Source organism: Crocodylus siamensis, chromosome 13 (genome assembly GCF_052110815.1).
Source record: "Crocodylus siamensis isolate JL-2025a chromosome 13, ASM5211081v1, whole genome shotgun sequence".
Classification (NCBI taxonomy): Eukaryota; Metazoa; Chordata; order Crocodylia; family Crocodylidae; genus Crocodylus; species Crocodylus siamensis.
Window position 1 is genome coordinate 33,031,832 of NC_143407.1, and position 25,969 is coordinate 33,057,800.

The 25,969-nt window shown below is 42.5% G+C and overlaps 1 protein-coding gene across 8 annotated transcripts in view; it reads left to right on the top strand.

Moving 5' to 3' along the window:
- The window catches only part of ACACA (acetyl-CoA carboxylase alpha), a 166,330-nt gene that overhangs the window by 59,772 nt on the left and 80,589 nt on the right, over positions 1-25,969 (top strand). For 6 of the 8 annotated variants that reach the window (XM_090025369.1, XM_090025367.1, XM_090025370.1 and 3 more), the window contains 10 exons: positions 6,931-6,954; positions 9,792-9,935; positions 10,941-11,037; positions 11,374-11,481; positions 13,463-13,519; positions 13,822-13,866; positions 20,346-20,387; positions 21,779-21,994; positions 22,598-22,753; positions 25,042-25,245. In XM_090025369.1, coding sequence (XP_089881495.1) covers positions 6,931-6,954; positions 9,792-9,935; positions 10,941-11,037; positions 11,374-11,481; positions 13,463-13,519; positions 13,822-13,866; positions 20,346-20,387; positions 21,779-21,994; positions 22,598-22,753; positions 25,042-25,245 — 1,093 coding nt within the window. The remainder of the gene's footprint in view (positions 1-6,930; positions 6,955-9,791; positions 9,936-10,940; positions 11,038-11,373; positions 11,482-13,462; positions 13,520-13,821; positions 13,867-20,345; positions 20,388-21,778; positions 21,995-22,597; positions 22,754-25,041; positions 25,246-25,969) is intronic. The other 2 variants (XM_090025368.1, XM_090025374.1) reach the window with 1 other exon arrangement.

A 25,969-nucleotide genomic window follows, 5' to 3' on the forward strand; every position in this document is an offset into this window, starting at 1 on the left:
CATTAGTGATTGGAGACTGATTTGGTTAGACTAACTGAGAACTGATCCTGGGGCCTCAGACAGTCGTGTCCTCTTGAGAATCTCTGCTGATACTGATTGCCAGGTTAGTTCTTCAAGAGCAAAACCCCTTAAGACTGAACCTATAAAGGGCTTTGTACATCAAAACCCATCTCTTTCTATTGACCCATTGGAAGCCAGACAAGAAGTACCATGTAGCAAGGCCACAGCTTTTGGTGCCAAATGGAGTTCCTGAATGGCCTCCAAGTCCAGTGCACTGCAGTACTCCAATCTGCAGGACCTGATACAGGCATTTAATAGCTACCTTCCTCAGGTGGAGGCTGTCAAAAGCAGGTGCTTATATGCTGAGCCCACCATGTGAGGATGGCCTCTGCCTGTTTCTGCCACCCAGGGGAAGGAGCAGACAGACTTAAGAAATAAATGAACCCAGTCCTTAAACTTAGAGTTCTTCCTTAAATTATTCTGCAATAGCAGGAATCCTTTGGCACACTGAATAGTGATTTACAGAGTTCTTTTTCTTTCATGAGAATTGCGAGCCAGACAGAAGTCTCTTACAAGCCCTTTCTTAGGTGTTCTGCTGGAAATGCACATGAAGCCATACTAGTTCAGATTCCCTCTCCTTCTTTAGCATTTGCAGAGAGATGCTGGTTTTGTGGGCCAGCCCTTCCTTCACCATATCCATCTTCAGTGTTTTTCCCCACTATTTTTTTGCCTCTCAGCTTTGTAACATCCTCGTCTGTCTTGTTTAAATCCCAAAACATTTTAGCTTGTTCCTCCTTAATCTTTTCCCATAGATAGGATGTTTGTGGTTCTGGTTTGTCACGTTTTTCTAATCATAGTGGTCAGAGAATGTGTCAGCCAGCATGAGATCTCTAAAGACTCCATTTCACCTCATTGTCTTGAGGAGCCCAGTGTTCACAGCCGTACTTGGCAAGAAGGAAAATCAGTGCTTGCTTTACTCTCACCCTTCCAGTTATGATAGACTTATTTTCTCCACACTGGTATTTAATTTGTACCAGAATTGAGTGAACCATAGCTGACCTCCTATGGCTATCTTAGGAACAGTATCCATCCTCTTCACATCACAGAGCAGAACACTTTCCTGCACTCAGTTCTTCTTTTCCAGCTCTTATCTTGGTTGAAATATGTGACTACTTGCCAAGTGTCATTGCTTCGCTCTGTTTTAATTCCACATGGGGACTTGATCTGAATTGCACGCCAGCTTTCAACACTTGATCCAAGGACCACGTAATTGGCATAATGCAAAGGGCAGGATCACCAGAAAAGATGCACATTAGGGTTTCAGCACAGAAGCTGACTTGAACCGCTAGACTGACACCCTGCGACCCTGCCAGACTCCTCCTGTGGATGTCAATCCAGCCTTTTGTGTGTTTTTGTTCTGAGCGCTGCTTCTTAGTCATGACAGAGACTGCAGAGTAACTTGAATAAAAGCTCAGGGAAATGCTTCTCTGGCAGAGGCTTCTAGAGCTTTGAAGGACACATGCCGCGCTGAAAGCTTTTGTGAATGTAATGAACACGCCCACTCCCCCTACCCCCATCATTCCTGTCTCCAAGGCCAAATTCATTTCTCCTGCTCATCCTGTCTGCATTGTCTGTCACCATCACAACTTCTGCTGCCTTGATTCGTTTTGAGGCTGACCAGCATCAGCATTGGGTCGTGCTTTGCTTGTATGAGACAAGTAAAGTAAGCGTTCTGTGATTCTCCTTCCTCTGCTGATCCCCTTTCTAGGAGTGGCCATCCTGCAAGCATTCCCCTGGGTAGTGCTGTTTCAGAGAGAATTTGAGCCCATCTTTTTTTCCAAAGGCTCCAGCAGTTCTCTAAAAAGCTTTTTCCTCCTGTAACCCTGTTAACTGCATCTTTTATATCAACCCCTAAGAGGGCAATGTTTCTCATTTGGCAGTAGTGAAAGCTTCTTTGCAGCAGGTGGAATTAATATTTCCACACATGCTGTTTTTAGCATTGGTATTACAGCAGCACCCACAGCCTTTCCTCTAAATCAGAAACCCTTTCTGCATGAGCATGAATTGTGACAGCCGCTGATATATAAAGGGTATTATAATGTAGACCGATAAGACACACTGGCAATAACAAACATCCAAGAGGAGTGAAATGTCAAAAGCTACAAGCTTGATAGCTGTTCTGTGATTCCCCAGATTTTTCCCCATTTCCCCCAGCCACACGATTCAGCTGTTATTGACCCACATTTCCTTCCTGTTCATCCTGCCCTCCAGAATGGGAACAGAACCGCTGCTGGCAGATGAGGTGGGTCCTGGGTATGTAGTTCTCCACCCCTCCCAATGTCTCCTTTCTCACAGCTGTTGTGGCCGTGACTGGATGTAATGTCCTCACTTTTTCATTTTGGTGTGGGTACAAGTTATTACCCTGTCCCCAGTAAAAAGCTCTTGGCCTCACGTAGGCAGACTGAGCCATAAAGGTTTAGGGAAAATGAGATATAACCTAACCTCTCCTGCCCACGGCCATTCCACTGCCATCTCAGGTGGAAGTGAGTTTCTGGTCTTCCAAGGTGGTATATTTTCTGGCTCATCACTCAGGGTTAACAAGGACTATTTCTTCTAAGGCACTGGGAGATGGTGGGCTATTTAGGTGGTTGGTCCTGTCCACTGCAGTGGACATAGGAGACTCTGATGGAGACTGTATACCCAAACTTTAGAAAGTTGGGGGACCCATGTGCTCTGAGATTGAATCAGTGAACACACTTCATAGAGAGCCACATTCCCCCTTGCTGGCCCGCTTAGGGGAAAGCTAAGATTACAGGAGGGACAGGGAACTGAGAATGTCCTTATTTTTTTGTGTTAGGCAGTGAAATCAGTATAAAAGACCCCACAAGCAGGCTGTTGTGGTCAGAGACCATTCAAATGTTAGGGTAGTTGAACGGAGCCAAGCTCTGTATTCCACAGATGATGGCCTATGTTAAACAGCTCATTTGTCAGTCCCCTGATTTGCATTAAATGTTTCTCTTATTACTTGTATGCATGGATCTTTACATGTACAAGCATACACATGCCACTGAGGTCATCGTTAGACATCTGGCTTTTCAGGACAGGGTGAGTGTACGTATGTGTGACCCAGCCTACACCTAAACACATCTGTAAAAGCTTTGCATAAATGCCTCTTTGTCCAAATTCATCCTTCAAGGCTGCAGCCCGCTGTCACTTCCTGTTTGACTTCAGAGAACAGAATTTAGGCCTAATCATTAGATGTGTTTGCATTTCCGAGGCACCTGATGGGAATCTTAGTAAATCTCCATGCTTACGTGTGCATCTGATTTCTGCCTTTTTGTACCCTATCAGACATGTGACACCTTCACTCAGGTTTCTAACTATGCTAATTTCCAGACTTTGAATGGGGCATGATTTTTTCCTCAGCTCAGCTGTGCTCAGGTGCATCACTTATTACAGTCGTCTTGGGCACTTTTGTCAGTCTTCTCTTTAGTCACCTAGCAGACGTAGAGATCCAAACCATTCTGAACAGAGGAGGGGCTGAGTCACGTGCTGCTTTTCACAATGGGGCTGTCTGCCTGGAAATGCCAGAGTCCAGGTTCTCCTAGGGTGCTGTCTATGCGGCCCTTTCCTGCATCCTTTTTAGCGTGTTTGCTTCATACATTTATGGTGACCTGCTTGTAAGACATCAACATCTGGCAAAAAAATGGACACCTTTCTGCGAGCTGAAGCTGCTGAAATGACTTCTTGTAGGAGACATTTGATTCCTGGTGTTGAAGCAGTTGCAGGGTTTTTTTAGCAGCCTGGTTACACAAGTGCAGAACTCTTAGTGTATCATTAAATTGCCTGAAGTCCCCTCCTTGTTGTGGGAGACTAGCTGGTATCGGGAGGGAAGAGGGGAAAATGATTCCAGGACACCTGTAAATCCCTGTAGTTTCATGCTGTGGGCTTAATGTTAATTAGACAGCAGGCAGCAGTCATGTGTTGCAGCTCCCTTGGCTTGTCTGCTTTGGAAAAGGCAGAATCTTCCAACAGAGCAAAGACGGGGCTATTGAAGAGGCAGGAAACTGAATGGAACAATGATAATTTTATGCAAATGAGACTTCAGGACCGGGTTCAGTGTGGCCGAATTGCAAGGGACCAGAGGGAAGTGGGGAGGAGGGGACCAATCAAAATAGATGGTTCAAGGCATGTTTTGCAGCCCTCTATTTGGGTTCTTCCGCAGAAATGAGGAACATAAGAGGAATGCCACTAGTCACAGCCAGTAGAATTGCTGTTGCTCCTGCGGTACTGCTGTTAATAACTACAAGTGGGTTATTCAGCCGACCTCTGCTGATTCTGCTGTGCTGCCTGATTTCAAAAGCTTTGCCCTGTGCTGGCACTCAATCACAGCTTGATATAACCAGTGGCGCTTTGCATGCATTGCCATCATATTCATAGGGGAACTCTCCTGAAAAAGAGAGAGGAAAACAGAAGCAAATTCAAATTCAGCTGGGAGGCACGGGAAAGGGCTGAGGGACCTGCGTTTGCATGGGGAAGCAGGGGAGGAGGAATCTTAATGCTGGAACATGTGGTGTACAGCTGCCTGCTTCAGTATTCTGATTTGTGCCCCGACAGATCCTCTTCTCCAGGCATGGAGAAAGTTGATTTAAAAAGCAATCATTTGGGAGGCGGGTGGAGTGGTGCGGACAGAGCCCAGGTGGAGTTTGGTGGACCTGTATGGAGACATCTATTGAGAGCACACTTCATGGGCGGCAAGCTGTGAATTTATTTAGCCTCGCAGGGCTCCGATATTGTTTCCTTTACCAGGGCCTCAGCCATATTGCAGGTAGCATTGCAGCTGGTGTTTTGGAGGCTAAAGTTCAACCTGCTGCAATTTCTAGGCACCCCAGGGTATAAGGCCAGCAAGTGGAATGCACAGCACTTTTCACACCACTGATTATTCTGACAGGACCAAAACTTGACCCCGTGGTGTGTTTGAAATGGTGCATGCTCCAATTCCTGATGGGGGAAAAAGCCTCAGGAGTATTGTACTATGCGTACACCAGAAAAGAAAAGGAAATCCACCCCAAAATTTTAAGATAACTGCCCATAGCATAGCTTTAAGCTTCTGTGTTTTCAGTTTCATTTGACTTGGGCCGTGCAGTTAAAACTTCAGCGCTGAACAAGAATGGTTCGCTGTGACGGCAAGTAAAGTACAACCTGAAGGTCATTCATCCTTTCCTCTGTCACCGGATCCTCTCTTCTCTTCTGTGAGACTCCTGCTGCAGTCTCCTGGGCCGGGTGCTGGGGATTGAGAGCCATTCGTAGAGCAAGGCAGCGGCATGCTCCGTATGAGAGAAAAATGGACATGCATCTTGTTGTTTCTAAGCAAGCAGTTTCTCCATCCGCTTCCTGTAGGACTCAGAAGCCTTCTAGGGACCAACAGGGAACCAGGTGCACTAGATGTACAGGCATCCTGTTGTCTTTAGAATGGTTTTCACTTAAGTCGACAGTACACAGGTTTCCCACCGTTTGCCAACCAAAATAAAATGTATGGTGCTCCAGAAAGGGATGCCAGGCTGTAGTTCTGACGGCAGCTTCTGCAGCACTGCCTTCTTCCCCATTGACTAGAGGCAATGAAACGTGGCATCCTACTTAACAGGTAAGGTCTGGGGTTGATTTGTGGTGGTACCCTGTGTGGTTTAAGTCAAGTTGTCCAGTTACAGGACAGGCCATACCTTGAAGTGAATGTTCCTCTCCCATAACAGAGCAGATCCGTGAGCAGATCCACATTTAGGGTGTGTATGTGGCACTTCAGAGCTAGAAAAAGCACAGGCTTCCACACACCATGACACAATGTCCAGTAGCAGCCCAGGGCCCTCCCAGAGCAAATAAAATTAAGTAAAGAAGACTCGTCCAGCATGAAGAGTCTTGACACATGATCCCCCTAAGCCTGACGGTTAATCTGTTCTCATTCCCTAATCTGTTCTCATTGTAGGGGGAGGGAGGGTGGGTTTGAAGCCTTTGTGTCTATGTGCTTTTTTCAGCTGTGTCTTTAGTATTTTGGATGCCGGGTGTTGGCTATTTCTGCAGCTTGCATGCAGTCGTGCACCACCCCATGCTTTCCTGCATGCATCTGGCTGAGGTATACCCTTCAGCTTGCTGCAAGGGAATGGGCTCCCTTTACTGTTCTGCACATCGTGAAGTCTCGCCTTGCCTATAAAAACCAGTCAGCTGGGCTGGCATGTCCTGCCAACAGGACCTCTGAAGGTTTCCAGAATACCGAGGTTCAAGTGTGCTTGTTGGGTTTGGGTGCTTCAGGCCTGTGTGCAGAAAATGTCAAGTGTGCTACTGTGTGTTTGTGTTATCTCTGCTCCCTCAGCTTCCCATGCTGCCTTCACTTCCTGCACTCTTTCAGGAACTAGCATGGGGGCTTCTGCTTAAAGTAGAAATTTGGCCATCAGGACTCGGGGTGCTTTCCTAGACCTGTTGCAGGCTAGCCGTGTGACCCGGTCATTGAATGTCTTTGTGCTTCCGTTCGCTCTTCCGTCAAACGGGGGTGTCTGTTGCCGCCACGTGGTGTGGTTTGTGCATCTTGCTTCAGGCTTGCAGCGTCTGCACAGTGCTTGGAGGTGGTCTGATGCAACATGCTAGAAACATGGGGAACATCATAAACACGCGGCTTGCTGGTGGCGTGGTGTTGTGTGCATCTAGAAGTGGGGAAGTACATCACGAGGTGTTCATTTGCTCAGCAGCCCCTGCCGGCTGGGCCAAGTGATGAATGCCTTCTTTGAGGAGGAATCCCACCGGTGCTTTCTTGATTGTGCGACCATTTTGGGTTCATTGAATGTACACTTGTTGCTGGGCTGCATACTGGCTCAAATATCAGTTCGTTGATTATGGCTTTCACTAACCAATCTGTAACTAACTGTGGTTGTTTGATTACAGAGGGAACATCCCCACGCTCAACAGGTATGGTACTTGTGCTCTTTTAAAGTTTGAAAAGAAAGCTAGACTAGATGGAAATAGCATAATGCTTAACATTTTAACCTGTCTTGTGTTTGGAAATCTTGTCCTTACTTTGGACACCTTGAACTGTAACTCTGCTTCCTCTCCTGACCCTGACCCACCCCGCCTCGCATTTTTTTAAAAACATGTTTTCAGCTTGCCTTTGCCTTGGTAAAGGCAACTTTGCATGCAGCAGGCTTTAAAGCTAAATTTGCCAAGCGCTCAGTTTACCTGCAGTGCCATGAACTTTGTAGCAGAAAATGCGTTTCCCCCACTCATTTCCTTGGATCTTGACTGTTAGCTGCTGACTCTCCACTTGGGTGTGTCACAGTGAAATAGGCATCTAATTCTAGGAGAACCAAGGGCACGAGGTGTAACATCAGGAGTATTTGGTGCTGGTCTCTGCAAACAGCTCAGTATTTGGTGATGTGGGTTCTTTTGCACCCCTTCCCTAGAGAAACGTTCATCTGCAACAGCTGACAGCATGTTTTGTTGTGTTTTCAGCACTTACCATCCCTGCCACCCCCTGTGCTCCCCCATTCCTCAATCCCCAAATGTTTGTGGTTTTGAATAATGTACGAACCATGTCTGCAGGCGCCTGTCATGGTCCTGGTGGTAGGGAATGCACATGAAGATGCATGAACGGAAAGACTTTGCTGTTTCAAAGCTAAATGCCTCCCATTTATTGCTGCTTACAAACATGTCAAGGGAAAAATAGCATAAGCAGGTTTGAAAGCCTTATGATTCCTGATCAGAGATTAGCTGCAAAATCCCAGAGTGGCTTCGAATATGGAGCAAGCTATTAAGATTGCTGATACTTTATACTTTTTCTCGTTGCGCTCAGGACAGTTCCTGCCATGATGTCTTTATTAGGTTTTCTGCATTAAAAAAAATAATAATCCTAAAACTGAATATGAGGCACAGTGGGTAAATACACCTTTGAATATATTGGTCCTGATCCCATGTGGTCCATAGGAGTTCTGCCCATTGCAATATTGGGCACTTGACTTCTTCCTGCTGTGCAGCTGATGGGGGGCCCTGATCCAGCAAAGCACGTGCTTGGCTTTAATGGGACAACTTGCATGTTGTAAAGTAAGCCTGTGCCTACTGCTGAATTTAGACCCCACTTCAGCTCATTGCCAGATGCCCTCTGCTGTGGCACAGGTGTGGAGGCAGAGGCTTAATTCAGCAAATACCTTTCTAAATACTTGGGCACGTGGAACGGTGCTAGTCAACCCTTCCCCGGTCAGAGATATGACTTGTTAGTGTGTGTCTTTGGAGCCGATGCATAACCACCCTTTATGATGCCATTTGCAGAGGTGAGGGGGTCTTTGCAATCTCAGTCCCTCTGTGATTTAAGATTATTTGGTAGCAGATTGTTTTGGGAGGATCAACAGTTCACATGAAAACATGCCCACAAGTTGATTGTAGAGGATGGCCAGCTAGTTAGAGGATGCTCTGTATTCGTAGCACCAGGGGTTTTGTCTACCAGCCTTTGTTTCAAACTGGCAAGTACTGACAAAAGATTAAATGTTTTATGTAAGTTATTATTGCTCCTATGGTGAGAGGAACACCTGGCCCAATCCCACGTCCATTGGGGTATTTGGGAGGTCTGACACTGTGTCAAATATGTGCAGGATCAAGCCCTTAGAAAGTGGACGTGTTGATGTTTCAGTTAAGATGCACAGTCCTCCTTCAGGATGCAAAAGCCTCTTTTGTAGTGCCTTCCTCTTATTTCATCCACATCTGCCCTGGGTTTCATGAAAATAAAAAATTGGTCCATCCTTGTAGGCGATATCACTACTCGAAGGGTTGTTTCACTACTTGCATATCAAGCGCTTGGTGATAATGATAATCATTAGCAGCTGTATCTGACAATCTCTTTTTTCATTGTGGAGTTTTCCTTCTGGTTCACTGTCCCCTTTCCTTCTGTAGCCAGAGTTTTGGATTACTTAGCAGATCCCCAAAATATAAGGGAGGAAGTTGTAGTTTTCTCAAGGTTTTGATCAAATTTAAATGGAAAATTGAATCAGTTGGTGACTGAATTAAGTGGAAGGCACTGCAATGAGGTACTGCTCTTATTTTGAACATATGAAACCAGATATGATCAGGTACAGAAGTCTGTGTCCCATGGCAGCATTATAACAAGTTTTTGGCTCCATTATATCTTATAAGGGAGCTAGCAATCAAGTAAGATGCAGGATGGACGTGTTTGTAAATCACAAAATGCTTTGAAGGATGGAAGAAAAAAGTCTTGCTGAAGCTAAGAGAGCACAGCAAGTGTAAAATTGTAAGGCTTTTTTTTTTAAGGTAGAATAAGTATAATTCAATATATTTTGAACATGTTTTGTAAAGATTTACTAAACCTTTCAAGTGCCAAAATCTCGAATTACTCTTATCTACCTGAATACTCCATCTATTATGCATAGCATCGGTGCAGGGAAAAAATGCCGTCAGCATTTCAGAGTCATAATTCACTTCTAATCTCAGGACTTTTCCCTCTTAAGAAATACTTTTTTTTAAAGGGGAATAATGCTATTTTTTAACTCCTTGGCTCTTGCTGAGCATTCCAGGAATGTCCAGGTAAGGATTACCAGATTCATTTCAATGTTTCAGTGATGTAGAGGACTTAAGAAGGTAGCCCAGTAGGTGTATCACAGCAGTGGTGAAACAGTTAATCGGGCCACATTAAACTAAAGTTTGGGCTGTTATAACTTGCTTCATTTTCATACCATTAAATCAAAAACCAGACTCTTGACATCCCTTCCACTAACAGCGATCTCATTTGACTTGCCATTTAGAATGTCCTTCTCTTCCAACCTCAACCACTATGGGATGGTCCATGTGGCCAGCGTGAGTGATGTACTACTGGACAACTCATTCACCCCGCCCTGCCAGCGGATGGGTGGGATGGTCTCCTTCCGGACGTTTGACGATTTTGTCAGGTTGGTAGGTTCGGGACGAGTGGGGTTACTGCGCATGCATGCGTGCGTAGGGTAATGTACAATGGGTGATCAGATGCAGCCAGACAAAATCCTTGCCTGGTTTTAAAACCAAACTTGAAAGCTTCGTAGAGGTTCTAGCATGGCTTGCAAAGACAAAGTTCTAGGATGCTACACACAGCTTATAGGCAACCATATAAACTGCATCTTTTCTTTAACATTTCAAAGGTCCCAAGTATTTTAACTTTTCAGTGGACCTTACCTCTCAACAGCTGTGTACGTGGATGGGAATATCTGCAGCTTTTGATTTTTCTGGGCTTATGCAAGAGATTGCAGAGCCTGCAATGATCCGGGGTGGGGGCCTGCAGCTCTCTGTCCTGTCTCGGGGGTTATGGTGGGTTTTATGGAAGAGTCAGTCTCTGTTTATAGGGATGGTTGTGCTGTCATTTTGTCTAGTTTTTCATGATGCCATTATGAGATGTCAGAGGAGAGGAAAGACAAAGAAAAAAGCCAAACTCTGTCTGAGGCAAGTACAGGAGAAGCCATTCACAATGTGATGAGTGAAATGTCAGGTGAAATTTAACATAACGCCAGAGTAAATCGCACCAGAGATGGTGCATCTTTTGTTTAAATGCATCCGTTGTCTGCCTCTTTATGTATCCTGATGCATTACCCCGCAAAGAGAGGGGCGATTACATTGGAATATCAGGGCTCATGTCCTAAGCCTTTCACTGCTACCTCAAGAATGACAATATATATGGACACTAGAAACTAATATATTAAAAATGCATGCTGGATACTCTTTTACTTTCTTGCACAGAAGTTTAAACACTGAGGCTTTGTCCTGATTTTTTTAGCTTTTGTCATTGATAGTATTTCTTTTCAGTGTGGAGGGAATTACCACCATCTTCCCCTGATGTGAAGGTAGTCTCTGCACGATAGCTCGCCTGTGTGTGGTTGCTAGCCTGTGTGCGGTTCATTTACGGCTAGTGTTCCTTTGGGTTTCAGAATCTTTGATGAAGTGATGGGTTGCTTCTGTGATTCTCCTCCCCAAAGCCCGACCTTCCGTGAAGCCAGCCGCACTTCTTTGTACGATGAAGATAAGGTATTGGATTTCCTTCCCTCTGGACTGCTTTCATGTTAAAATTTGGAAACCCCAAGCTGGACCTGTCCCACTAGCTTCTGTGGAAGTTTTGCCAGTAGCTCTACTGGAGCGAGAGTAGGCCCTTTCTGTACTTGTGTTTACATAGTTCTGATTTTTATGTTGTAGGTGGTTGGTATTTCTTTCGGCTCGTCTAATCATGGGACCTCTTCACCAGAATTGGTTGCATTGTAGTGCTGGTGTATAGACTGGAAGCTCTTCCTGAGCCTGAAGAGATTATATATACACAACGTTGCTGCTGTTTAATTATTTATTGGGCTTATTTTTCTTAAATTGCAGGTTGCCAGAGAGGAGCCCATTCACATCTTGAACGTTGCCATTAAGACTGACAGCGATATTGATGACGATGGGCTGGCAGCCATGTTCAGGGAGTTCACACAAAGCAAGGTGAATAGTCTAGAATGAACCTGCTTCCCCAGTATTACATGATCCTGTAGGGCTCTGCTTTCCATTTGCTGTGCGTTTCCGAACTCTCTTCTAAAATAAGTACATGGCGCAGTTCAATCCTTAATTTACCCTGTTTTGAAACTTTATTTCTCTAACTAGATGTAACTGACGTTCCATGAGGACTCCAGAGCAGGCAAAGAGAGTCCATTGTTTTCCTGTGTATTGCAAATGTGCATCCTGATCTGTCAGCTAGGGTTTCTCGCCCTTTAATTAATGTTGGGTACATGAACTTTACAGTTTTAAATGAATCAGGTGAAGCTTTGATACTTCTTTCAGATCTGAAGAAAAAAGGTACAGCTCCTTTTCCAATGTCAGCAAGAACGTGGTCAAGAAACTGCCATTATCTTAATTGTTGTTAGCATAATGGAAGCATATGAGATGACATCAAAATAGCATCTAAGGGTCCGTGAGTTTTGTTTCCGTGGTGCAGTGAAGAAATGATCAGTAGATTAGTTTCCTTTTCATAAAGTAAGGAGTTCACACTGATGTTTAGCTAGGAACCAAATTCTAGTCTTGCAGTCACCACTAAGGAAAATGTTAGTCAGTGCTGGCTTATCTGCTTCTGCCCTCACCTCTAGAGAGAGTTCTGGTTTCCTTTTGGATTGGCCTGGAAAGCCAGTAAACTGTATCGCCATGTGAATATGCCATCATGCGCTGCAACTCTGTTGCATCTGAAATGGTTCTGAGAGGGGTCATAAGAGCGAAGTCTAACCTGTCATTTAAGTTGGGAAGATGGCACAGAGGTCTGCAGAAATTTGTGAGGAGTTTCATGTAGGATGAATAATTGGAGTTGTGCTTGTTTGAGGTTTTAGCAGCATAGTCCATTAGAAGTTGATTGAGGGATACTAAATTAATGGGTTCAGTAACCCATAGGACTGACCAATTCACTGGAACTGAAAATTTATAAAAGCCCTTTAAGCTTACCCAGTTCAGTTCAGCATTTTCCTGTCTCTTTAAAAAAAAAAAAAAAAAATCAAAACTAGTTTTGTTTTTCATTTGCATGATCATGCTCCAGGCGTTTTATGGAAGGAATAAAAAAAAAAGAAAGAAAGAAAAGATATAAAAAAACACATTAAACTATCAAATAGGTTGATCCAAATTGTTCAAATAATCTTCCAGTCCCAGCATGTTGTGTGTGGGTTTTTTTAATAGAAATTAGGATCATATACTTGTAAATGACTTGTGGAAGAGATTGAGGCAGTCAGTGTAAATGGAGTTTCTCCAGGTGCTGATGCCTAATCGCTCCGTAATAGCTGTGGACTTGCTGTGAGACCCACATTATTACAATGTAATCAGAATCCTGTTGCTATGCTGTTATTGTCTGCCACTTGTGGAATTTTAAAAGCAATAACAATTTTTGCTTTTTTAAATCATGGCGTTATTAAAGTTATTTTCTTCCCTTACCATGAATATAGTCACTGATGCTCATTTTCGAAGGGCTTAACCTTAGTAAAACATTTCAGTCCATGCCACAAGGGGTAGTTTTGTTCCTGGTCATGCTGAGATGGTTTTTTCCACCTCCCCCCACCCCTTAGTCTCTCCTTTTTTCTTTTTTTAAATTGGAAAAGCGAACAGAAAGTTGTTTTTTTTTTTTAGAAATGGAGGCAAAGCGATGAGAACATAACTCATTGAAAAGGGATAACATGCGGGGAACAGTATTCCTCTGATGTGGCTCCATTGAGTGTAGTAAAGGTAAACCAAGGATGGATTTACCCTCAACTTATTAAACTAAATTGGAATTAGCCCTCGGGTATTACTGCTCCTGCCCTACAGAATTGTGTGTCCTCTTGTGGGTCTGTGCTGTTCCCCACTGAAATCAGGTGGCTGCTTGATTAGTCTCCAGACAAAATCAGCCAGATTTGATTCTTATGTTTGTTTCCTATTAAATCATGTCTGCTATTTGTTATCCCTCCTTTTACAGAAATCCATCCTGATTGAGCATGGGATCCGGAGGCTGACATTCCTTGTAGCACAAAAGGTACTTGATATCTCTGCTGCTGCATGGAAGCATTTTATTTCTAGCTCATACAGAAACAGTCATCTTTTTTTTTTCCACGTTGAAAATTATATTTTCTATAGTTTTAGTTCTGCTTTTTTTGTCTGCATTCTCTAAAATGGAGGTTTTAATTAATTGCTTAAGAAAATTAATTGACAATATAAGAAAATATCTTAGAGTCGCTTGTGATCTTGTCTTAATTTATTTATGATTTTAGTACTAATTGCTAGCTTTCTTGTGCTTTTGTTTTTTTCTTTCCTGTCCTTCTGTGTTTCGTTTGTAAGGATTTCAGGAAACAGGTCAACTATGAGGTGGATCAAAGATTTCATGTAAGTAAAAGGAGAAAAAAAAAGAGTTCTGGAATATTTTGTCTGAAATATCTCTCTGCAGTGTATGTAAATCATGGAAATATAGGTTACATGTGGGTAAAGTAAATAAGATTTGGCCCTTCGTGAGCTATTTGAGTCTGATAGCAATGCTCCAGTAAGCCAGCTATTTAAGTACATACCTAACTTCAAGTGCATGAGTAATCCTATTGACTAGGGCAGCTCACAGGTTTAATAAAGTCAGTAACTTAAACACTGACTTAGAGATCCATATAACTTAATGAAGCTGGGCTGGCTTTCATTGTTCTAATGTTGATTTTTCATATTGTAAAAATAATTATGTAATAAAATATTAAAATTTTCATATTCTTCCTCTCCTCCAAGGAGGTGAAAGTTCTTTACCCATTTTGCAGATTAATGAGCTGAGAGGCAGATAAGTGATTTCCCTGAGTTCCCAGAGTGGTTTTGGGGCACAGCCAAAGTAGAACTCAGTGTGCTCACTGTTAGGAAGCCGTCTGGTTCCCAGGACTTTGACTTGAGCATGGGCTAGCTTGATGCCTGCTAATCAGATGACTGTACAGGGCACAATCCAGCTTTTTCTCCTTGTGTATCAACTCAGCTCTTCTTGCTGTTGGTGCAAGCTGTGGGTACACAAGGAAGGTGAGTTAAGTTGCATGCAAATCCAGCCTGGAAAATGCAGAAGTTTGGGGCGACCAGATTACCTTTTAGCAGAGTTTGCATTTTTTCTCTTTTTTTTCTTAAAGGACAAACTAGTTCTCACCTCTGCAGAAATAACCAATTATTGAGCAACCAATATTCTATTCGATTTGCAGCAAGCTTATCAATTGCCATTTGGGAATTATACCTGTGTGTGGTGAATAGACTTTCCACCATGGATGCAGAGAAGCCTGAATTTAGGTGTGTTGTCAGATGAGAGGCAAGGCCAGGCACTGTCAGCATTGTAAGGTGTTAATGCCCCATGACACACATGACAGTGTCTCCCTGCAGCTCTTAATTTTTTTTTAAGTATATTATATTTATACTGTAATTGAATAGTAGTGTCTAAGAAACCCTGATTCCCCTCAACTATCTGATTACAGTTTTCTTGCTGTTGAAAAATGTTCTTCCTTGTCAGCTGGATCAGTTTTGGTACCTATTAATTAGGTGACTTTTTATGGGCTTGTGGTAGCAAAAATGTTTGGAACCTACCTCCCCTGCCCTCCCCCTTTTTTTTTTTTATTCTTTCCATTAAAAATATCTAGTGCTAGGAATTTTTCTTATCCCTAAGTTAGCCTCATTGGTTCTGCTTCACACAGTAATAAGAGAGTTTATCCTGCAGGCTAAAGAAGTAAAAGGCTTTTCCAAAATGCTTTAGGAAATGCTGCAAAGTGAACTGCTTTCCCCAGTGTATTAATGGCAGCAAACCTAGCAGAGTACAATGTATACAGATGTATATCAATCAATGGCTTTAGATAGGAAGCGGGAGACTTTGGAGAAATGTGGGGGGCTTAAGTAAGAAACCCCAGGCTTTAGAAAGGAAAAAAAGAGCTTACAGGATAAAATATATTCTGGGAGATGAACTATGAGGGTCTCTGGATACAGGCTGTCGCTTTTGAGTGGAGGAATAGAAGAATCCTCATAGGATTCAGAGAGCTGGGACTTGGGGTAAGTGGAAAGCCTGGTAGCTTCAGGATTCATTCATTACTCTGGATTAACAGATCCTTCTGTTAGTGTCTAACTGTGGACATTGGGTGCTGCTTCCACAAGGGATGGGGTTTGTGGGTGGCCTCTTCCCTTTAAATGTACACGTTTAATGTTTTGCCTAGTATTCCTAGCTCTGAGGGCCAATCCTCATAGCTCTGACTAGGGAGTGGCCTCTATATGTTGTGCTTAATGGCCCAGTCCAATTTTCATTAGGACAGCGGCAGAATTTACACTTATGTCAGATGATACCAGCCTTAAATCAGCCCTTAACCATGAAAAATGAATGTGTGTTATGGCTAAATCACATCTTTTGAAGTTGCCAACCTGTATGTGCTAATTGTTCTTAAAAACATGAAACCTCAGAGGCTGATTGCTACCGCCACTGAATATCTTACTTTGAGATGCAGCTTCTGTTGAATTTTAATTCATCCCTGCAGCGCAAAACGGAGTGCAGCTGCTATTTTAAAAAAAACCTGACAAAGCTACTCACAGAGGAAGGTAACACCTGTTCTCTTTCTGAGGCCAGCAGTCCCTGGCACATGCTGCCTAGGAAGAGTTCAAACGATTCATGTGCAATTGCAGTGCCAGTGTCAATGGGCATGAGTGCGGGCAGTTAATAAAAAGGTGTGCATGCATGGAGAAGCACCTTCAAGCAGCTCTCCATCCTGACTTGCTGTCAGGTGGGTGGATCTTATCATCTGGTTTGTAGTGAAGAATAATTGTTGTGAATTCAGCATCATCATAGTCACTTTTCTTTTTGTCCTATTCCAAGGTAAAAGGACAGCTGAATGCCAGCTTTTTATTTAGCCCAGAGCTTGAGACCAGCAGGAAAGCACAGGGTAAGACTTGGGAAAAATGCAGGGAAAGATGCCAGACACTCAAAAACTAGCGAGACGTTTGCCAGTTGCTGAAGGATATTTGCGTCTCAGGGTGTCTTCATGCATGAGTCTGCCCTGTTGTTCGTTGTTTTTGGGTGGAAAAGGTATGCAAGGCAAGTCTTTTGATGTCATTGGTGTTTTGGTAGTCACTACTGCCAGATGTACCCCTCCTTCCTATCTTAGCTGTGTGATTTTTCTGTCTAGGGAGCTAGGAGCTATGCAGTTTGAGTTGAGTTGAGCAAAACACTGTTGGCTAGATAGCATCTCAGAGAAGAGATGCGAAGGAGTGTATGGAAGCATTGGGGTCACTGATAAGAGCAAGGGTATTCTAAGGAGCTCATCTTATACCAAGTACTGGTAAAGGGTTTGGATGAAAAAAATGCTGGGAACCTTTGGAGGTTTGTCTATTGTTAGTTCTGAACAAGTTCTGCAGACTTACTTTTATTCCAGTATTACCTAGACCAGATGAACCAAGGCATTGTCCAGGCCCCCTTTCATTCTAGTGTAAACAAGCCCTTGGGAATTGGAGGCGGAGAAATCTTCACGGAGGTACAGCTCTACAGGTTGGAGCTATAAAATGTCAATCATCTGTGCAGCAAAGGATACTGTGTTGGACTAAGAGCCGTCCTGTTATTTGGGGCTATTCCCCTAGAAGCAAAGCCAATTCCAGTTTGGTCAGCATGTAGGTGAGTGAGCTGCAGTGAAAACCCCCAACATTGAAGAGCCCAGTGTTTGTGCTTTCAGCCAGAACGTTGCTGTTGTTTGAGATGGGCCCTCGTAATTTGGGGTCAGTAAAAGAATGGAAAGTGTTTGCTTTCTTTCCGCAGAAGTCAGTCTAGTTTTCCAAGGGGGCTCTCCATCTGTATTCGTATGTACTTAGGTTCTCACGTGATAGCATTTGCTTTCTGTACTGACTTGTTGTGCATTACTTTGCATTATTAGGAGCTTGCTACTTTCCAGCTCAGAGGAGCCAGCATAGTTAGCAACATATCTGAGAAGTTGGTAGAGTGCTTTTGGGATCTCCATATGAAAGGTGCTACATTAGTGTCAGTCTTCATTATTATCTCTTACTCTGTTCAGTTTGTGACTGGACCAACTATTAACTTACCCAGGGCTTGGCTTGGGTTTGTTTTTGTTTTAATTACAGTCTATATAATTAGTTCCCAGCATGTTGAGGTAATAGAGAGTTGCTCCAGCAAGCTTCCAATTTCCTCATCTCATTAGGTTTTTAACGCGATTATTAGTATAATAATCAGCTATGATGATTTCTGTTGTAGCTTTTCACATTCTCCGATTTGCAGGGTGTCTTGATTGGCTAATTTAGGCAAATTATTTTGATTGTCTTGATGATGGTTGGTTGATTAGAACACAGCAGGGGTATAATTCCTCTTCCTAGGAAACAGAGTCCTCTTTCGGTTTTTGGTACCAGAACACTGAGAATTTTTGTGTATGTGCACATTTAATTATTATATTTACCCACAACACTAGTCAAATGCCTTGAAAGCAATTACATTAGTGATAGAATGAGCATGGATGATGATAGAAGAAATTGGCAGCATGCAGAGGGGGGCAGGTGGGACGGTTTTGGAAGGGTATTGAGGCAATGTGAGAGTCTTAATTCTGTGTTTGTTTCCTTGTTTGTTAATTTTGGGTATCACAGAAACTTCTTATGAAGTTGCCCATTTTTCCAGCGGCAAGATTCTTTATGGTAGATATGGCTACTTGGAAGGTATGCTGCAGTCAAACACAAGTTACTGGGTTTGGTATGAAATTCTAAGGCCTCATTTATGGAGGAGGTCTAAACAGGTGATCCAGTGGTTGTAAGATCTGTGAATGGTCAGCATAACATTATACAGTGTCTCTCCCTCTGTCTTTATGCTCCTTTTATAGAAACGAGACAACCTGCCGCTTGTTCTTTTCTTCCTTGATGTTTAAAACTTGCATCTGATTCTAAGAACAGTTCTAGGGTTCAGTAACTCCAGGTCAGATGTCTTCTTTCTCAAGAAATGACTTCCGTAATTGCCCATCTTTGCAGGCTTCAGTTGGGATCAAAGTGGGATGAATTCTTTCTGCCCCTGCCAGGAATAGAAAGCTTGCAGATGCCCACACTTACATTGGTGCAAAGCATCCATAATACCAATGGAATTATGGCAGCGTAAAACACAACACACGTGACTTCTTCAAAATCTACCTAAAGATATGTCCGCATTACTGACTGTTTTTGATGGTACTCTGTACAGAACAGTCGCACTTACTTTCCCATTTACTGCGTTGAATGCAATGTGAAGAGTATTAATCTAGCACTGAATTATATCCTTAATGTGAAAGCATGTGCCTCAGAAACTCATGGGACCTAGTCCAGCAGAGCATATAGATATGTGCTTAATTTAAGCATGTATGTAATCCCACTGAGCTCAGTGGGGCAACGCATACTTACGTATATTTCTGTATTGGAGCTGGTGGGAGTAGATATAAAGGTACCATCTTTCCATAGTGTGTTTCTGACTCTAATCATGTTTTAAAATGCAGTATGTTCGAAAGGAAGTCTGCATTAGCACTTTCAATATCTATCATGTCATTTTACATAATGTCTGGGATACTTGGGACATGTTGAAACAATAAAAGCATATTAATGAGTACAAAAATGATTTCAGCATGGGAAAGAGTCAATCGTATTTTTGTACAGTGGCTGTATTACTGTTGGTACAGTTGCTGTAGTAACAACCAAAATGATTATTATTGTAGTAAATTGAAAGCAAAAAGTACAACTTCCAATAGCACAGACTTCAATAATGGCATCTACTAGGGCATTTTGAATGTATGAGCAATCCCATTCAAAGTCCTCCAAGCTTATTAGGTGTTGAGCATTGTGCTGTATGTCATTAAAAAGGCAATATCCCCTAGATTTGCAGTGAGATTCAGGATTTGACCTGTCACCTTGATATCATGAGGGATAAATGATTTCTATGCAGGTAATGGATGAGCAAAGAAATGCACATTTTTTTTTTTGTACATTTCTAGAATATTGTTTAAGGCATGCAGATAAAATCAATTATTGGACTTTTCATTACTTTCACAAAATCATTAAACCTTTCTTGAACAGGGAACACAATTAGCAGGGTGTAACTGGGTGTCCTTTAAAAGGGAACAGTCAGCCCTATTGGGAGAGCCCACCTGTGGGGCATTCGGGTAGGGAGGGATTGTCCTGTCCAGAGCTTTAAAAAACTCCCAGAAAAGTAAGCAAGAGAAAAAGCAGCAAGCTGTGAGCTTAACAAGGATAGGGCATTTTTTTTGGTTTGGTATTTTCTATTTTTTTGCCTGTTTGTTGCATAAAGACTGTGTTTCATTTGGGAGGCCTGGCTGGGAAGCTCGTCAAGGAGCAAAAAACCCCTCCTGCAGAAGCTGGCAAGCTATGTATCGTGCTCACACAGGATTAGATGTATGAAGAGTTCTTTACAAGGCAGGGACCATCTCTGTGTCATGTGTGCAGTTAAGTCTCTAGTTTAGACTCTCAGTTAACCCCACAATTGAAATGACTAATTGGAGTAATAGCAGAGTCGTACCCCACTGTTCCTCCCCTTGGCCAGCCAGAACTTGTTTTTTTTAATACCCAGCATTAAATAAAAATAATGAAAAGATAATCAAGAGCCACCTCCTGCGTTAGCAGTATGCATAAACTTAATTTGCCCCTGCTTCCCCCTCCAAGAGGAAGTCCTCCCATCATCTCTGTTTAAAACATGAATGTTTAAGGCAACTGTCACTATCATAGTAGCAAGTTATACGTGTTTTCCTGCCCCCCCCATTGCCACATTAAGTCCTTCCTTTCAGCAGTTGCTGTGCTGAACAGATGGTATGTTGTGCTATAGAAGGACTGATCAAATTCTTTTTGTTTTCAAACAGAGAGAATTCCCCAAATTTTTCACATTCCGTGCCAGAGACAAGGTAAGCTGCACCTGCTCAGTGCTGCTCTTTCTACATTTTCAGTCGATTTGTTTTCTTTTTCCCCAACTCATCCTAGATCTGTCCAGAAGTGAGAGGATTCACCTGAGCACAATTTCACTAGGAAACCTGTGCATATTCCTTCCCTTCCACTCCCCCTGCCTCCCTTTTACAATTTGTTACATTGACAGGGCTAATATGAGCTATTGAGCATCTATAAGCGATTGATAATTGGCAGTTTTGATAGTCAGACCATTTATTTAGATGTTAAATATGGATTTGGAAAGGTAACTTTAGGCTCTTGCTTTTTAAAGTCTCAGCCATCATGCAGCAAAATTACTAAAAACAATTTACTGATAAATTTTGTGTTGTTCCACTAACTGCACTTGGCTGCAGATTACATGACGTGTTCTGTTCCAAAGCAGTGCTTTTAGTGCTGTGGTCACCAGGACAAGAGTGTAAACTCTATGGGAAGATGAAAACCCGAAGAAAGTTGTCCGTAGAAAGTTCTTTTCCTTTTATAGGCTTCATTTGTAGGCAGTGACTGAGCTTGAGAACAAGACTACAACCATTTCTGTTCTACTTTGCACACACTGGCAGCTTCAGTGCACAGCACTCAATGCTAATAACTCTGGTGCATCCGACTGGAAATACTGTGGCAGCTTCATTTGAATTTTGAGGGGGTTTTTTAATTAATGAAAGATGAAAATTCATAAAAGGGGCTATATATTGTTGCTGTCACGGTTTTTATTTCCAACTGAATCCAGTTTATTTTGCTCTGTTTCAGTATTTTTAGATTTTTGATGTACCAGAGAGTTTTGTATTGCCAGGCGGAAAGTAAGGAAGAATGGCACCTTAGAGCGTAACTGGTTTAGAGAGTTGTAAGCTTTTGCAGGTGACATGCAAGCTTTTTTGCCAGAGGAGCAAAGTTTAAAGGTTTGGGCTCCTGAGTACAGGGCAGCTGAGAACATTGCACGTGCAGAGTGAGAAGTAATTTGCAGTTGTGGGATATGGTTATCAGTCGAACATTTCTGCTAAAATTAATCACTTAGTGATACTGATATTTAAATCACCCATTCTAGAGTTCATGGCTGGACCTCTGATGCAAACAGGGCGGGGTATGCCCTTAAGAACTATTGTTTCAGCCTGCCTACAAATTTGGGGAGATGAGTTAGGATCTTGGATGCAATTTTGTAATGAAGGATGGAATCTGCTATAAATGTGCCACTGTGGCAATACTTGCTGTTGTATGGGCCTCAAGCTGTTGGAGATCCTCAAATTCTCTCAGTCCCTACAGGACCCAAGTTCCTAACAGGTGTTCTCCTTTTTTTCTCCACTCCCTTCTCACCTGTGCCCCAAATATTGTGAGATGGGCTTCACTCCTCCTCCTCCAGTTTGAGGAAGATAGGATCTACCGCCACTTGGAGCCAGCTCTGGCTTTCCAGTTAGAGCTGAACCGAATGAGAAACTTTGATCTCACTGCCATTCCGTGTGCCAACCATAAGATGCACCTGTACCTGGGAGCAGCCAAAGTCGAAGTGGGCACAGAGGTGACAGACTACAGGTTCTTCGTGAGGGCTATTATAAGGCATTCAGACTTAGTCACCAAGGTAGGTTTTGTGCTGTCTGGGAGGTCTACTTCTGCGGTAGCATGTGGAGGAGGTCAGTTGGAAATGTTGTGTACCCCTGTACCAGCCCATGTGTGCAACTGTGCACCTGTGTGCGTGTGTACATACACTATAAACCCTCTGCCTTCTACTTAATACGGTGGTACATCTCTAGGAGCATTTCTCATGATGCCTGCACTTAAATCAGATTTTCCTTTAGCTTAAATTGTATAGGAAGGGAGCTTTCTTTTGGAGGCAGAAGAACCTGGGTTTAATCTCTTTTTCCTTTTAGCGCTGGATGGCCCCTGAACCAGGGTAATAACACTTTTAAGTGCACAGGTTCATACATTAGATGCTATGTGAAATCAGTAGACACTGTATGAGTGTCTTTCCAGTTTTATGCTGATGTAACTGAGGACACAATTTGACTTAGTATCTGAATGAGATGCCATCCACAATGGGACCTCGATATGCTTTGTATGCCAAAACGACTATAATCTTTTTTCCTGTTGTTTTCCGCTATGGTCTTTTATAGTCTAATACAATGGGTTTGGGGTGGAGGGGATGCTAGCATGAGATAAGAAATCTGTTGGCAATCTCCTGCAGGAAGCCTCCTTTGAGTATCTTCAGAACGAAGGGGAGCGCTTGCTTTTGGAAGCCATGGATGAGCTGGAGGTGGCGTTTAATAACACCAACGTGCGCACGGACTGCAATCACATCTTCTTAAACTTTGTGCCCACTGTCATCATGGATCCATCTAAGGTACGTGTCTCCTACTTACAAGCTGTTGGTTATTCTTGGGCTGGCCTTCTCCTGCTGACTGAATCCACTTAGTCTCATACCATGATTGAAGAATAGATTTCATTTGCTGCTCTGTATCAGAAACCCAGGAAACTAATTACTGGATTTAGGTATGGTGCTTTTTTTTTTTCTGCCTGACTTAAGTTTCTTCATGTTAACTGCAATTCTAAATCATGCAGGATAGAACCAGTAGATAATATTGCTCCCATGAAAACACAGATTAAACTTTTGGGAACAGTGGCATCGATTAACGTAAATGCTAGAGACCAGGTTTGTGAGCTCCTTGGTTAGTGCAGGCATTTAGGTAGTTTGGCCAGAAGCACTCCAGCTGGTTTTAAAATGTCAGGGGTGTAAATAGAGAAATACAAATATTTATTTTTAATTTTTTTATCAGGTATATTTAAAAATATGACAATCTAAGTTAAGGCTTAAACTAACAATAATATATTAAATAATTAAAAATATATCCAGGGACTTTGCTTGATGCTGACGATTTAAAAAAAATCAAGCCATGGAAGTGGTAGAAGTCTGTAAGCACCTGGAAACTGAGCTGAAGAAGTGCTAAACCAGCTTTTGACAGCAGTAGTCTCCTCAGCAGGTGCCGAGGCAACACTTTCTTCACTTCCGGGGATGCAGCTAGTAGTTTGGTGGCCAGTTTATTCAGAATCATATCTGTGGTTACCATGTCCTTTAGTCAGCTTACTTCCTGTGTTTAGTTAATAATTTAGTGTTAAATACAAATGGGGCTTGGATAAATTTATTTTTTCCAGCAGATTTAAGGTAATTTTACATAACTGATTAAACTCTTCTAAAATACGGTGTTTGTGCATTTTCATTGAGTTCCCATTACTGTTCACATGCAGTTGACACAAGCCAGGAGTAAGCAAACTTATTATTCAGTAAATAAGAAATGCTTCACTCACTAATTTCTAATGTTAAAAATGAAGAAAATTGGGAAACTGAATATATGCATGTTAAGGTAATGTCATTGTTTAAATAACTGTGGATACCTACACTCTATCTTGGTTAACAAAACTAGGACTAAACTTAGCTTAATAGCTACATTTAGTTGCAAATCAATGTTCTTTTAATTGTTTAAAGCAAATGAGAATGAGTATTTTTTTTGGAAAATAACAAAAAAGAGCAAAGAAAAAAAGAGTGGAATAAGTTACTTAACTCAGAGTTTCCTGCCCGTTGGATTTTAAGCCACATGTACATTTGATTACTTAATTCAAGCCCCACCTTGTTGCGAGAGGTGCCATGCACCCTGTTTCTCAGAGCCATGGACACCAGCTGAAACCTGCAACAGTGATGATCAGCTCCTGTGTGTGCAGCATTGCCTCTGCCCTGAGCAGCCTTTGAAAAGAGGTTTTTGGAGAGAAAGGTGGAAATAGCCTACAAATTGCCTTACTTTAATATGCGCTATTTACCAACAGGAGTATATTATAAAGTTTAATAAAACAGCACAGGAACAAGCTCCAAGTGGTAATTGCTTTGTTGATTTAAGGCACTGTACTGTACGTGCAATGAAACATGGTTATCGTGCATATAAATGCTACTTAACTGTTTGCCAAGGTTTTCACTTTCATGGTGCTTTCCTGCATCTCATAATTCCTAGCTGAGAACAATATTTGCAAGAGATGAGACATGGAAATTCAGTAGAGTGAGCACACAGCATTGAAGCTCTCTGCTGGTTGGAGGGGTTACGTGCCAAAGGGTACAACACCGTGCTCAAGCCTAACCTCCAGTCTATTGCAGGCATTTCTAAACTTTATTAGTTGACGAAGCGCCTTCCCTAAAAATAGCTGAGGAATGAATTGATGGAACTCCAAGCTCACATAGCATCAGTGGTACAGGAACTTCAGTGAAAGGACACATGGTCGATCTCATTTTGGTCCCAAAGGGATTCAGTGTTTAATGAAAATAACACGCTGTCTCCCTCATGTGCCATGCTCTCCAGTCCCTTAAGCCAACTGGTAGTATCATTACAGCATACTGTCAGCATGCTCAGATGCAATGTCTACTGCTTCTGCAGGGTGGGATCTCAATGCAAGGGAGAGGGAGGAAAGGAAGGTGGTCTGATTTGAAGAGGTGAGAAAGAAGCCTTGTTAGCTCACTCTTGGGTTTGTTAGCAGCCCCACATGTTGGCGTGCATCCTCTGTTGTGACCCATTGTGAGAAGCAGAAATGGCAGTGTCATGTCTGGAGCAGAAAGGTGACATAAACTCCCTTTTCTTTGTACGTGCCAAGATTGAAGAGTCTGTACGGAGCATGGTGATGCGCTATGGAAGCCGCCTGTGGAAACTCCGTGTCCTTCAAGCAGAGCTGAAAATCAACATTCGCTTGACACCAACTGGAAAAGCGATACCTATCCGTCTCTTCCTGACCAATGAATCTGGCTACTACTTGGACATCAGCCTCTACAAGGAGGTGACAGATTCCAGGACAGCCCAGGTATGGTTGTGTGCAGGTGGTGAGTGGTGTGTGATCCAAATACCAAATGGTGCATTATTGTTTCAGTCAACAAAGGATTGCTATTCCAAGAGAAGTAGTGTAGCTTGAAGTGTGTTCTCAAGCCATTTGCTTGCTCTTTGCTTCGTTCATGCTGTTTTCCTTTGTGGGAAAATCCTTTGAACTGTTACAGGAAGCCAGCACCGTTTACACGCTTTGGACCTATCCTGTAGAACTTAATAGAAGATGTTATTCTTTCTACACACTTCGGAACAGGCTGAAAAATCTCTGGGAATGCCTTTTAAATTCAGTACCTAGAGAGAATTAATTTCTGTGGAATCCTATTAAATTTTTCGAGAACCTTATTGGTGTCATCTTTATTGCATTCAAAAGGACTTTTCTGCAGGGGTTGTCTGTACTAACAGTCTTTTGTGCTTTTGTATGGCCTACACATATTTTACATAAACAACTCAAATGTCTGCAGATTAAAATGTAGACCTTGGATGCATGAGAAAAAATGAAATAGAGAAATAAGTTTACACCCCCCCTTTGCAATTACATCTCCCTTTGCATTTGAAATATAGAAATGACTTTACATCTCCCTTTGCTCTGCCATGCGGCGGTAGCAACAGAATAAATCAGTTGGAGGTTGTTTGTGTCAAATACATTGTGCTGAGTCACCATATATATTTTTTTTCCTTCCAAATTTTTCTTGCAGGCTGCTTAG